Raw genomic sequence first — 14,293 nt, 5'->3', positions numbered from 1 at the left:
ATGTGTGTTTTTGAAAAATAACCTTTGACTTGGATAGAGTGGCATATGGAGGTTCCCAGGCCAGGGGGTCCAATTGGAGCTGTAAGCTGCCAGCCTACGCCAGAGCCACAGCAACACCAGATCTGAGCCGTGTCTGTGACCCACACCACAGCTCACGGCAATGCCAACGCGGATCCTTAATCCACTGAGCAAGGCCAGGGATCAAACCCACAACCTCATGGTTCCTAGTCAGATTCGTTAACCACTGAGCCACGACTGGAACTCCTGACTTGGATAAAGTTTGACAAGTGTTACATGTGTGTAATATAACTTTTCTTTAAGAGGGGAAGGATTGCAAATAGTATTTATGGAATAATCTCATTTTTGTAAAAAAAAAAATAAAGCTAAATACACTCATCTACAAAATTGGCAGGTCACACTAAATGTTTTAGTGATGATTATCTATGGGTGTGTCAAGAGGAAATGAGGTAGAGAGAGGAACTCTGCACTTAGACTCTTTGAAAATGTTTCTTGAATCTTTTTTTTTTAAAACTGTGAGTACATACTACTTTTCTAATAAACTTTAGGCTATGCCACTATTACCGCTAGTCTAGACTTCCAAATAACTTGATTTTTTTCTGGGTTAGGCACAGGGTGATTCTGCCTGTCACACAAAATGACAGAAGAAACTCCAAGACTCTGGCTTCTGTATATATATATTTTTATATAAAATTTATATAAATTTTATATAAAAAATTTTTTAGGGCCGAACACACGGCATATGTAAGTTCCCAGGCTAGGGGCTGAATCCAAGCTGCAGCTGCCAGCCTACACCACAGTCACAGCAACTTGGGATCCCAGCCTACACAACAGCTGGCGGCATGGCCAGGTCCTTTAGCCCATGAGCCAGGCCAGGGATGGAACCTGCATCCTCATGGACACAAGTCAGATTCTTAACGCCCTGAGCCGCAAGGGGACCTCTGTCAAGACTTCTGGCTTCTCTTATATGAAAGAAGTGTCCAATAATAGCAACCACAGTAATACTAATAAATATTTATGAGCTTAATTAGAACTGAACACAAGCCTCGTTTTATTGAACCATGGGGTCTGGCTCGACTGCCATCAGGCAAGTCCTGAGTAAAGGGGGCAGGGTGTGTCTTGGTTACAGAGATTCCACTGGCTTTGGGCCTTTATTTCAGCCCCATCAGCCCCAATTAGACCCATGAAATGCGGGAGTCTGGGTGGGTCGTACACTTTATTAGGACATTCTCTAGGAGAGAAAGACCTGAAAAGTGTCAGAAAGGAAGGGGACCCAGGTCCACTCGGATGTGCAAAGGTGGAAGCAGCGCCACGTTTGTGCCCAAAGAAAAACAGCCAACTGAATACTGTTATTGCAACTCCACAAAGTTCTGGTTTTCCCATACTGATTATTTTGACGCTTTAGATATTTTTATTTAAAAAAAAAAAATCTTCCCCAGAAAACCCCACCGGCTCTCCAGCGTGCTGGTGTCCTAGGCGCCGCCTCGTCTGCCTCTGGCTCTCCTCTCGGAGGTGCACAGAAGGCGGGAGCGTCAGCGGGGAACCAGGAACGTCAAGGTTGAAGGGCATCAGATAAATAAAGTGAAAAAATTACAGAGCCCTGCGGACTCTGAGAGCCGTGTCCCCTGCGGTCTTGGGCACAAGGAAACACCCAAGGGTGGGAGGTGGATCCCGGGTGCTGCTCTCTCCGCTGACACCGCCCTTCCGACGCTGCGCCTCAGCCTTTCAAAGTCAGGCAGGAGCCTTTTTTCCAGACAGCGAAGAAAGGAAACACTTTGCCGGAGAAGGAGGTGGCGAAGGTGAAGATGGGCGCCCGGGTCTCGGCGTTGAGCAGGGCCACGCGCCCCGCCTCGTAGTCCAGGGCGACGCCCACGCGGCGCGGGATCTCGCTCAGCGGCAGGTCGGTGCCCGGGGAGGTGCTGGCCCAGCACTGCTGGTGGGAGAGGATCACCGCCCAGACGCCCTCCTCGGCGCTCAGGCCCTGCTCCCCCTTCCGCCTCACCTCCTCCCCGACCACCCCCACCGTGCAGCCGCCGCCCTCTCCCAGCTGCACCTCCACCTGCCAGCGGTGGCGCCCGGAGGAGAAGCCGGGGGAGCCCAGCACCACCGGGAGACCCTCGAAGCGCAGTGGGCTGTCGGGCAGGTTCTGCTTCTGCCGAGTGTACCGCACGGACTTCCTGTCCTCGGAAAGGACCAGGCTCGGGCTGGCGGTCAGAGGGTCCAGAGTGACGATGCCTGGGCGGGGAAAGGAGTGGACATCAACAGAGCTGGTTGCCATAAAAATACCCTGAGAGCATGTGTGCCGGGCATGGGAGGCAGAAGGAGCACCGGCCTTGTTTAATCTGCACTGTCCTGGCCTTTCAGAATCTGTTTCCCCTATTTTGTTCCAGGAGGCAGAGGATGACAGCTCTTGTACCTGACCTGCAAGTGGTTCTGTGCTGTAATGCTTTACTTCTCAAAGCCGGGAATGTGGATATCTGCTTTGCCTGGGCTCTTGTTAGAAATGCATAATCTGGCAGTTCCCGTCGTGGCGCAGTGGTTAACGAATCCGACTAGGAACCATGAGGTTGCGGGTTCGGTCCCTGCCCTTGCTCAGTGGGTTGACGATCCGGCGTTGCCGTGAGCTGTGGTGTAGGTTGCAGACGCGGCTCGGATCCCGCGTCGCTGTGGCTCTGGCGTAGGCCGGTGGCTACAGCTCCGATTCAACCCCTAGCCTGGGAACCTCCATATGCCGAGGGAGCGGCCCAAGAAATAACAACAACAATAGAAAAAAAAAAAAAAAGAAACGCATAATCTGGGGAGTTCCCTGGTGGCCTAGTGGTTCAGACTCCCCGTCACTGTGGTCCAGGTTCAATCTCTAGTCTGGAAACTAGGATCCCACATTAAGGTGCTGTTCCTTGACTAGGGGCAGGTGTGTGTGTAGGGGGCAGAATCTTGGGTCCCATCCCAGTCCTACTGAGTCAGAATTTGCATTTTGACAAGATTCCCCCAGATGAGTTTTCTGCACATTAAGTTTGAGAAGCAGAATGAGGTGATGCTTCTGGAAATAGTTACTAAATTAAGCACAAATTTAAAAGTAAATGCTATTTTATAAAATTGTACAGGAGTTTCTGTCAGTGGCAAACGAACCCGACTGGGATCCATGAGGACTTGGGTTCCATCCCTGGCCTCACTCAGTGGGTTGGGATCTGGTGTTACCATGAGCTATGGTATAGGTCGCAGACTCAGGTCAGATCTGGCATTGCTGTGGCTGTCACTGCAATTTGACCCCTAGCCTGAGAACTTCCATGTGCTGCAGGTGTGGCCCAAAAAAGACAAAAAAAATTGTACAACATGTATCTGAGTCAATAAAAAGTCTAGCGCAATGCTAGGGGAAAAAAAACCCCAAGAGCTTGATTTTTTGAATAAATAATACCTGTAAAAGTAACATTAATTGAGCACTTACTATGTGCCAAGTTACTATACAAAGCTTTTTGCATACATTAATTCACTTACCATAAGCTACCAATAGGTTGGGTGCTATTATATTTTCTATTTTATAGATTAAAAAAACTGTAGGACAAAGAGGTTTAATGACTTGCCAGTGTCTCATAACTAGCAAAAACTGTAACAGAGAACCCGAGCAATCAGGCTCTAGAATTCATATGTTTAATTGCTCTGTTTGCTGCTTTGGACTAAATGGATAAATTCACAAATGGATAAATGAAAGAGTGGCTCCTGAAGCCCCCAAGTGTTTACCTGAGTCTGTTTCCAAATGATGCACCAGGTTTTCTGAGGGAAGCAAAAATAGAAAGATTTGCGACATTACTTTTTATAGGCAACCAAAAGGGCAATGTGTCCTGGGAACAATGTGAGGACAGGGACAGGAGAAGGCTAGGCTTCTGCTGTCAAAGAGATGCAGTCCTCACCTTTCTGGACTCTCAGTGCAGTGCCTGTCCTTGCGGAGGGGAGGCGGCGCTCTAGGGATTGGTCTCCTTGAGCAGGGTAGGATCACTAAGGGAAGGCTTAAGATTTGGAAAGTGGAGAAAGATGGAGCTGGATGGAAGGCAGAAGGGCAACTGATGGGGATAGGGAAAGCTGCTGCCCCTCCCTGTTTACCTGAGAATGCCCTCAACATCTCTGGGAGGGTGAGAATTTTCCTGTGGAGATCTCGGATCTTTTTGACGAGGTCAGGAGAAATGGCCTCTGGACTCACAAAAGTCTTCGTCTCGCACCTGCAGACAAATTGGTAACCGGTTAGATTCTAATTCCAAAAATGTTTGGGTCATCCAGACGGAGTGAGGCTAAAATCAGACTAAAGAATCTTGGTATCTGTGATGTATGATCAGGTTATCATCTCTTTGACCTTGCTGGATATGTGTAGCTACTATAGTAAGAGGCGCTTTGGTTACACCTAAGAGGAATTAATGGTAACCACACCTCAAGAATTAGATTAGGTGCTTTAAGAGAATATTGGGGCATATGGGGACTGAAAGGGAAGAGATTATTACCCCTATTAGCCTCTAGAGGGCAGCACAGTTCCATTTGAAAAACAGCCTTAATCAGTCTTTCTAATTGCTGTGCTGTTCCCTGCAAAGGAAAAGGGGTTGGGGAGGGATGAAAAAAGGAGATGAAAGAAAACAAAGATTGCAGTGAAAAAGGCTCAATTCTGGTTCCAGCACAGTCCTTGCTTGTCAGCCTCTGTGTGACCTTAAGCAAGCATTTCCCCTTTAGCTCTTAGCTTCTTCATCAGACTAGAAGACCTCCAAGGCCCTTCTAGATCCAAATCTGTGACGCTTTTTTTTTTCCTTTTACAGCTGCACCTGTGGCATATGGAAGTTTCTGGACCAGAGGTACATTTGGAGCTGCAACTGCAGGCCTATTCCACAGCCACAGCAACACCAGATCTGGCCGCTTGTGTGGCTTACACTGCAGCTTTAGGCAGTGCCAGTTCCTTAACCCACTGAGTGAGGCCAAGGAACAAACCCCCATCCACGAAGAGACTAGTTGGGTTCTTAATCACTCTGACACTTTTTGAAAGTATGTTTAGAGAACTTCCTGATTCATGGCCACTTGGGCTTAACCCACATACATGGGCACACAGCCTATGACAACTCTTCCCTAGTTATTGTGCTTCTGCTCAGGCCGAGGCAGGCCAGTGATGCTTCAAAAGGAAAGGAGCCTCTAGTCCCAAGGCTTCCCAGCTGCTGGTGGCTGTCCTTTGATTGTAACATTTGAAATTCTTTTTTTTTAATATTTTGTTTAGGGCCGCACCTGCGGCATGTAGAAGTTCCCAGACTAGGAGTCAAATCGGAGCTGTAGCTGCTGGCCTATGCCACAGCCACAGCAATGCCAGATCTGAGCCGAGTCTGCGACCTACACCACAGCTCATGGCAACGGCAGATCCTTAACCCGCTGAGCGAGGCCAGGGATCGAACCTGCATCCTCATGGGTACTAGCTGGGTTCGTTTCTGCTGCACCACAACGGGAACGCCTGAAATTCTGCAGAAATGGGGAAAAATGATTGAAAGAACAGACAGCTCTTCCCAAGTTTTGTGCTTATCATATTCAATACAAAATATTTCGCCTGAGAGTGACATTTTAAATGGTGTTAAATACTGATTCGAGCACTAATTAGGATTAAATTGATGTTTCTAGATTGGCCTCAAAGCATGATTATTACTTATAACTTCACTTCTAGAGGGAAAAAAAAACCCGTGATCCCAATACCAAACAATCAGTTTTAAAAAGAAGCCTTTAGAACGCAAACCTTGGTAAATCGGGGCTGATTATGTGTGAGTGTATGAGAGAGTTGTCCATCCGAGTGTTTTGCCTGTGTAGCCATCCGTGGGTGGGGGCGGGGGTGGGGGCCAGTGACTGCCCCTCCCCCTTCAGTCTCAACATCAAGTGTAAAACAAGTAGGACTGGGGAGTGGGCCCTACCTGCTCTGGTTGACTCTGACATCCTACAAAAGAAAAAGATGCACTTTAGTTTCCACACATCCTTCCCAGCGGGGATTCTGTACCTCCTTTCTTCCTGAGCACATCAGCTCAAAACTCTCTCCCTCCAGAGAGCTGATCTGTTTAATTACCTTTTCATCAGATTGTTCTCTTACATCCAATTTCCTTACTAAGGTGGGCCTGTGCCGCCAGTTCATTTGAGCTGGTGTCTCTGTCTCAGCCTTGTCCTACGAGTGGCTTCTGCCTCCAACAATTAAGAGACGGTGGAGAGCAGGGACCAGGCCTTGAGTTATCAACCAGACCTGATGTGAAACAGGATGATGTAATGATGATCACAACAGGCATCGTTTACCGAGTCCTTTCACTGAGCCAAGGACCATGCATTTTGGATGAATTTTTTTTTTATGCAATCTTTGCAACAACCCAGTTATTATCCCCATGCTTAGAGAGTTTAGATTTGCCAAGGTCACACAGCTGGACGAGCCAACTCTCAAGCTCAAGACCATCTGACTCCAAGCCCTTAGCGTGACCATAGTGGGTGGCGTGGACAAGCCATCCAGCCTTTCTGGGACTGCACGTCCATGACCTCTCTGGGCCAAAGGAACCTGATAACCCTCAGTCCCTCCCATTAGAAATAATCTTCGCTTCCCTTTCCTGTCTCTCTCTGGCATCCTCCAGCTCCCAGCATGGTGTCCCTTTCCTGTGCACTCCCTCTCCTGTCCCACGAGCTGGTGGGGTGTCTCTCACTTGTAGGAGCTCACTTGCTGGCTGCTGACACTTCTCCTCCAGCTCCTTGACCTGGGTGCCAAGCCGGGCGACTTCCTCAGAGAGCTGTGAGATATACTTGTCCCTCTCCTTCCAGATCTGCCGCTCCAGCTCTGTCAGCCTGGCCAGCAGGAGGCGCTGCTGCTCCCCCAGCTCCTGCTGCAACCTCTCAAAAGTCGCTTCCACATGCCGCTTTTTGCTTTCAATCTGAGCCTGCCAGGGGTAGGAAAACAGGCATGGTTAGGGAGATGCTCACAGCCAGAGAATCATCTATATACTTACTACCGATTAAAAGGGACAGGGAGCAGGATTCCCTGTTGTGGCTCCCCGGTAACCAACCCGACTAGTGTCCATGAGGATGTGGGTTCGATCCCTGGCCTCACTCAGCGGGTTAAGGATCCAGCATTGTGACGTGAGCTGTGGTGCAGGTTGCAGATGCAACTCTGACCCCTGGATGCTGTGGCTGTGATGTAGGCTGGCAGCCGCAGCTCCGACTGGGAACTTCCATGTGCAGCAGGTGTGGCCCTAAAAATAAGTAAATAAGTAAATAGAACAGGGAGTAACTAGTTCTGAGATTCATTCTCCTCCCAAATAATACTAAGGTGGACGTAGGTAGGTATCAGGATAAACTTAGCAGTGATGAGGGTGATGCTCTAGTCCTACCTAAAGAGTCTAATGATTATGCGTATTGAGCTCTCAGAGTCATGGTGAACTTTCCAAACATCCCCCCATATCTGCAATACCATCCTAACACCCCCATACCATCCCTGGAGTCAGGCAGAAATGATTTCTTAGAAGGCAATTGAAGCAAAAGGAAGCTGTGATTAGAGCACAATTTAATGGAAGAGAACAGTATGGCACTGTTCTTAGCCACTGAAGCATCTCCAAGGGCATATTTGAATGGGAGTTGAAGGATGCTGGCAAGATCTTCCTGTCCCCAAACTCTGTCTCCTTGGTCAAGGTGCCAGAAATTCCCACACTGTGGATTTCCTCCTGGATAACTTCGTAGCACAAAGAGACCCAGGTTCTCTCCATTTCATCATGAACTTGGGCTTCGTTGTGTGGCCTTGGGAGCGTCACCTTTCTGGACACTCAATTTTCTGCTCTGAAAAATAATGGCTGACAAGATTGATCTTGGATTAAAAGATGTCAGAACTGGAGTTCTCGTCATTGCTCAGTGGTTAGCGAACCCGACTAGCATCCATGAGGTTGTAGGTTCAATCCCTGGCCTCTCTCAGTGGGTTAAGGAGCCAGTGTTGCCATGAGCTGTGGCATAGGTCACTGATGGGGCTCAGATCTAGCGTTGCTGTGGCTGTGGTGTGGGTCAATGACTATAGCTCTGATTTGACCCCTAGCCTCGGAACCTCCATATGCCTCAGGTGTAGCCCTAAGAAGACAAAAATACCAAAAAAGTCAGAACTATTTCCATGTCTGATGTTCTGGGATTCCACAACTTTGACCCCAAATGCCCTTCTGCAGTGTCAGGGAGGTGAATAAGAACAGTCTGCCAGTTCTTCCCAGCCAGGTAACAAATACCAAACAACAAGCTCCCCTAGAGTCTGCTAAGAAAACCCTTAAATGGGGATTTTCAAGTGGGAGAAGTGGATGACCAGTTTTTGTTGAAATAAAATGAATTTCAAAAACAAATGCATAGAGTGTTAAATAATTTCATTCTAAAGTTTGACTAGTCAGTCGGGTAGACTAATGAAATGCATTTTTGAGCACTAAATAGAGGATGGGCATAATTTTCAAATACCAGAGGCTATTATCTAAGATTACAAGATTTTGGACCTTTAAAAAAGTGACATTAGGGAGTCCCTGTCATGGCGCAGTGGTTAATGAATCCTACTAGGAGCCACAAGGTTGAGGGTTCAATCCCTGGCCTTGCTCAGTGGGTTAAGGATCTGGCATTGCTGTGAGCTGTGGTGTAGGTTGCAGGAGCAGCTTGGATCCTGAGTTGCTGTGGCCGTGGTGTAGGCCAGCAGCTATAGCTCTGATTCAACCCCTGGCCTGGAAACCTCCATATGCCACGGGTGTGGCCCTGAAAAGACAAAAAAAAAAAAGTGACATTTACTTTATGAAATCCTACAGGCTATCTTTTCTCAGCACTGGGAATGATCATAAAAACCATCAGTTAATGTATAACCAACAAGTACTACCTAGCCACATGAAAACTGAACTTAAGATCATTTAAAACAGCTACTGGATTAAATAGAAAATTCACATTGAGATTACTTTTATAAAACCAAAGAAGGGCTAAGGAAGAAGCATTGAGACTGGAGACACAGTACCTAATTCACCTAATTCCACCAAAATCACCTTAATGTTACAGGAAACAATACTTTAAGCATAGGCCTTTTTTTTTTTCTTTTCTTTTTTTTTTTTCTTTTTTAGGGCCTTACCTGCGGAAGTTTTCAGGCTAGGGACTGAATCAGAGCTACAACCGCAGGCCTGTGCCACAGCCACAGCAATGCAGGATCTGAGCTGCCCACACCACAGCTGCATCTGCAACCCATACAGCAAAGCCCAAGTTCATGATGAAATGGATAGAACCTCTTGGGTCTTAGTCCAATGCTCTTCCCATTACAGTCAGTCTGCCTTGAAAGCACTGCCTACAGATAGGAAGCTTGGGGTCAGAAAGTGCCTATTAGTGTTTGCATTCTAACCCACTGAGCGAGGCCAGGGAGCAAACCTGCATCCTCATGGATACTAGTCGGGTTTGTTACCACTGAGCCACAGAGGGAACTCCAGCATCTTCATTTTTTCATTTCTCCATTATACCTTAATAAAGCTTGGGTTGGGGAGGACATGCACTCTTCAAAGAAAGAAAAGAAAAGAAAAACACTAGTGCTGGCCATGCCCATGTGTTATTCATTAAAGTGGAGTAATGTGTGTAAAACAGAAAAACACTTTAGAGTATTAAGAAAATGATTATACTCTACAAATAAAGTAATCATATGATACATGGGGGGATGTGTTCTACACGAGGAAAATCAGGATTTCTTAGGAGAAACTATTCTGCCACAAACGTCTGTCTCTGTGAAATAGTTTACTCATGAATGCTAGGTGGATACTGATGTTTTATAACAAAATTATATATAGTCCCAGAAGTCATCTAATGCAGATGGCCAAAAATTCCCAAAGGTTACAGGAATCTTAAAAATAGATTTTTTTTTTTTTCCCAACAGAGCAGATGGGAAATGTGGGGAACTTCTCAGGACCAGAAGTTAGTGAGGAGGAGCGATCCAACTGAGAAGCTGGTGCTCCTTCCAGAAACTGGCTGATCACGTGACCCTGGTATCTTGTGTGGATCACCCATCCTGCCCCCTTGGAATAAACAGAGGCAGGTACTGACTGGAGCCATCCCAAATGTGGGGGTCCCCAAAAGTGGGATCCCCAAAACAAAGCAAAACTCAGAAAAAAAAACAAGCTACCAGGATGAAGGGCCAGAAGATATTAAACATCACGCAAAACTTCAGATATTAGACGTATGTTTAAAAGGTTCATTTGACGACAATGGGAAAAACAGGAAACTTTTTTTTTTCTGTCTTTTTGCTATTTCTTTGGGCCGCTCCCATGGCATATGGAGGTTCCCAGGCTAGGGGTCGAATCGGAACTGTAACCCCGGCCTACGCCAGAGCCACAGCAATTCGGGATCCGAGCTGCGTCTGCAACCTATACCACAGCTCACAACAATGCCAGATCCTTAACCCACTGAGCAAGGGCAGGGACCGAACCTGCAACCTCATGGTTCCTAGTCGGATTCGTCAACCACTGCACCACGACAGGAACTCCCGGAAACATTTTTAATTTGAAAGAGAAAACAAAAAAACCTGAAAGCATGTTTGGAAAACAACCAAATAGAAATCGAAGAGTTGAAAATAAACAAGTAAAAAGGGGAGTTCCCTTCACGCCTCAGTGGTTAACGAACCCGACTAGGATCCATGAGGATGAGGGTTTGATTCATGGCCTTGTTCAGTAGGTTAAGGATCCGGCGTTGCTGTGAGCTGTGGTGTAGGCCGGCAGCTGTAGATCCAATTGGACCCCTAGCTTGGGAGCTTCCATGTGCCACAGGTGCAGCCCTAAAAAGCAAAAGTAAATAAATAAATAGAAAAAATAAAATTTAAAACATAAATAAGTAAGAAGGAAAAGAAAAGCAAGCCCCTAAAAGACAAAGCGGCCAAGGACAAGGCCTTTACCAGGAGCACTTGGAGCTTCTGGTCCTCCCGGCTCTTCATGTCTTCAATCTCATCTCTCTCTGTGATTAGAGCCTCCAGTCGACCCCGGAGACGGTCCTGCGGAGAGAAGAACCGGCCAGAAGAGGAGGCTGAAGTCACAATTCAACTCACAGATACTGTCTGCTGTCTTCCGGGCACACCGTTAAGTGTTGAGGAATTCAAAGGTGAAAAAAGCCCAGTTCTTGCCCCTAAAAGATCACCATCTAGGGGCAGAGTCACAAGTGATTAAAATACAAATGGACAAATGCAACAGTCAAATGCACAGGTGTGGGTACAGGAGAGATGACAGCAGCACAGCGGAGGGGATAATTCTGACTGGAGGGAAGAAAAGGCTTTAGAAAGCAGAAACTGGAGATCGGTGACATTCTCCCCCGGGGACACAGGTTCAATCCCTGGCTGGGCACAGTGGCTTAAAGGATCTGGCGTTGCTGCAGCTCCGATCTGATCCCTAGCCTGGGAACTCCATATGCCTCAGGGCACCCAAAAAAGGAAGAAAAAAAAAAAAAAGAAGAAGCAGAAACCGGTTACAGTGATCCTTGAAAGATAAATTTCCAGTTGGGTAAGAGAGGCGTAGGAGAGTATTTAATGCCTCTGAACTGTACACTAACAAATAGTAAAATGGTTAAAAAAAAAAAAGAATGAGAGGAGAGGAGAGCTTTCCAGAAGGAAGGAGCTACATGGTAAAAGCATTAGAAGCAAGAAAGGAAGTTAATTCAGCAAACAGCAGGTACCAATGGCCAATCTGGCACTGGACATATGGTGCCAGGGGCCAGCGGCTGAGCCATGAGACTGGACAAGAAGGCAGGATCCTGCCTGCAGGTGGCCTTGAAGCCTTGCTAAAGTCACAGGCTTTCTTTGGGCCCTAGGGATCCAGGGGCAGATTATGGAAGGGGAGGGACATGATGGGGTGTGTGATTTGGGAAGCTTGGCAGGTGACCGGAAAGGGGAGCATAGGCTGGAGCCTGGATGACAGGCGGGCAGCCTGGATTTGGGGGTGGCCATTGTGGAGATGATGCAGAGGGAAAGATGAGCAAGGCTTCTGAGGAGGCCATTTCCAGAGCTGGAGCCTGGGTGACAAGCAAGAGATCTGAGAGGCAGACGGAATGATAATGTCCCCAAGACTAGATGGGCTAGTATCTGCCACACCTCCTGCTCTCAAAAACAAGAGCCCTGCTTGGAGGAAGCCTTCTTGGACCCTCTCTCCTTTCTGAGCCCCAGCAGTCAAGGTCTGGCTAAATCTCATATCCAATCTGGATCCGGGAGGCCCCGGCCACACTGCCCAGAAGCTGAGGAGGGAGCCTCCTGCCCTCTTCTCCTTCCCTAGCGTGAAGCCACGGCTACAATTCTCTGGGTTCCATCACCATGGGGTCCTCTCGGCTGGAGCTGATGTTCCCCCTTAAGGCTGCAGATGACCACACATCCACGTGGAACTGCGTGCCCCTCAGTCTGGGTCCCAGCAGCCTGGGGGGTCCCTGGAAGTGGATGCCCGTAGCCCTTTCACGCAACCCCCCTCCCCCTCCCCCCCGCCCTGTTCCCTCCCCACCCCCCACCGCGGGACACTGTCCTGCTCCAACGGGCCCCACACTGACCCCATGCCTCTTACCCGGTAGGGCTGGATGGCTTCATCCAGGAAGCCCACGGCGTGGGCCTGGTGGGAGGGACCCTCCCGGCAGAAGACACACAGGAACTCGGCATCATTCTCGCAGAAGAAGTAGATCTTCTCGCCATGCTCCTCGCAGTAAGTCTCCCCCAGAGGGCCCAGGGGCACGGGGACTAGGACGGGCTCTGTCTGCTCCTTCTCCTGGCAGACTGGACAGAGCAGGACCCTGCTGGAGGGCTGGGCCCCCATCTGGGGGGGCAGGGAGAGGCAGAGCCGGCAGAAGGTGTGTCCGCAGGCGGCGGTCACCGCATCCTCCAGTCGCCCTTGGCAGTCCGAACAGACGGCTCCTTTGTGGGAGGGGGTCAAGGGCATCCCGGTGCCGCCCGGCCCGTTCACTCTGGTCTCTGCCCTGATCCCACTCGAATTCTCTTTCCCTGAAATTGAGTCACGGAGGGAAAGGAATAGGAGGCCAAGCGAGGGGAAGGCGGGAATGGAGAGTGAGGAGGACAGGAGTGTCTGGACAGACAGACGCCTGACTCCACCTCTTGTGCTTCCCAGAGTCCCCGCCACCACCTATCAGCTGAGCGAGTCCAAACTCCAGGGCATCTCGAATTACCCAGCATTTCCCAACAGGGGCCCCTGTCCGCCCGGTTCTCCTCTCCTTCTGGTCCTTCCGGCCCCTAGGGTGGGGAGGAGAGCATGCCATGAAGTCACAGGGAGAGGGGGTTTCCTGGAACCCCCACCTTGATCACAGTGGGGTTGGGGGGAATTGGGGAGGATCCGCTGCTTCCTGTCCGACTGAGCAGGTGAGAGCCATAAACTTCGGGCTTTGAGGTGTGCACACGGCGGCGGCAAAGTCCAGCCGGAGTGGGAGGTGCTGACTTCCAGGAGAGTCTGTTCCATTCTGGGGGGCAAGTGATGATTGCTCACCGGGGCCCCCTCCTCTGGCCGCCTTCCCTTCTCACCTCCTCAGCTCGGGCTGGTCTCTCCCATCCCCACAGTCTCCCAGCAGCAGGGTCCCCACTGAAGGGTGGATAACTCTGAACTTCAATTTTAGTTTTAACTGCAGGAGGGAGAAGGCAAGAAAGCATAATACAAACCATTCGTGTTGATACAATTTAGAAAACAATTGACAAGAGAGACAGGTTCAACCACATTTATCTAAGGCTTAGTGTTTTCCTATTATTACATCCAATCTGATAACAACCCTTGCGGGCAGGTGATGAGTACAGGAAATGTAAACTGAAAGGTAAAGTGACTTCCCCAAGGTCACAGAGCTAGAAAGCTGCAAGGCTGGGGTCCATGCGGGTCTCCAGGCTTCCAGCTCTGTGCCCTTCCTGAACTCTGAGCCAAGAGAATGAGCAAACAGCCAGGGTGCTTCATCCACTCACCTGCATCTGTGGATAAAACCAAGGAAAACTCCTTCCAATTCTCCTCTGGATGATCGGTGCCCCACCCCATTTCGCTCCCTTCCCACTCCAGCTATTTTGTATGTCACCTTCCCTTCCCCCACCACCTATACCTCTGCCCCCAACAAGGAGCTGCACTGTCCAGCACAAGAGCTCTAACTACACTAGGCTGCTGAGTATTTGAGATGGGGTCGGTCCAAACTGAGATGTGTAAAATATGCCCTGACTTCAAAGACTTAGCACCAATTAAAAAGAATGTAGGGGAAAAAAAAAAAAAAAAGGAGTTCTTGTTGTGGCTCAGTGGTAAGGAACCCAGTTAGTATC

General features: G+C 48.8%; 1 protein-coding gene across 1 annotated transcript; it reads right to left on the bottom strand.

The window, feature by feature from the left end:
- Nucleotides 1-1,505: 1,505 nt before the first annotated feature.
- TRIM15 (tripartite motif containing 15) lies at nucleotides 1,506-13,178 on the bottom strand. Its single transcript, XM_047797763.1, has 7 exons — nucleotides 12,564-13,178; nucleotides 10,922-11,017; nucleotides 6,705-6,935; nucleotides 5,940-5,962; nucleotides 4,117-4,232; nucleotides 3,757-3,789; nucleotides 1,506-2,253 (listed from the first exon to the last, which is right to left on the bottom strand). The coding sequence occupies exons 1-7, from the start codon at nucleotides 12,930-12,932 to the stop codon at nucleotides 1,736-1,738; spliced, it is 1,386 nt and encodes a 461-aa protein (XP_047653719.1). The 5' UTR covers nucleotides 12,933-13,178; the 3' UTR covers nucleotides 1,506-1,735.
- Between the last annotated feature and the right edge of the window lie 1,115 nt (nucleotides 13,179-14,293).

Source organism: Phacochoerus africanus, chromosome 9 (genome assembly GCF_016906955.1).
Source record: "Phacochoerus africanus isolate WHEZ1 chromosome 9, ROS_Pafr_v1, whole genome shotgun sequence".
Lineage (NCBI taxonomy): Eukaryota > Metazoa > Chordata > Mammalia > Artiodactyla > Suidae > Phacochoerus > Phacochoerus africanus.
Note: the sequence above shows the minus strand (reverse complement) of the source record. Positions and strands in the feature narration are given on the sequence as shown.

Bases quoted from the DNA above. Each gene is read 5' to 3' on its own strand.
- TRIM15 (XM_047797763.1), bottom strand. From the start codon at position 12,932: ATGCCCTTGACCCCCTCCCACAAAGGAGCCGTCTGTTCGGACTGCCAA. The intron at 5,963-6,704 runs GTGAGAGACACC...TTTCTTTTGTAG, and splicing joins CAGCAAGTGAGCTCCTACAA to GATGTCAGAGTCAACCAGAG. The intron at 3,790-4,116 runs GTAAACAGGGAG...TGCTTCCCTCAG, and splicing joins GATGTTGAGGGCATTCTCAG to AAAACCTGGTGCATCATTTG.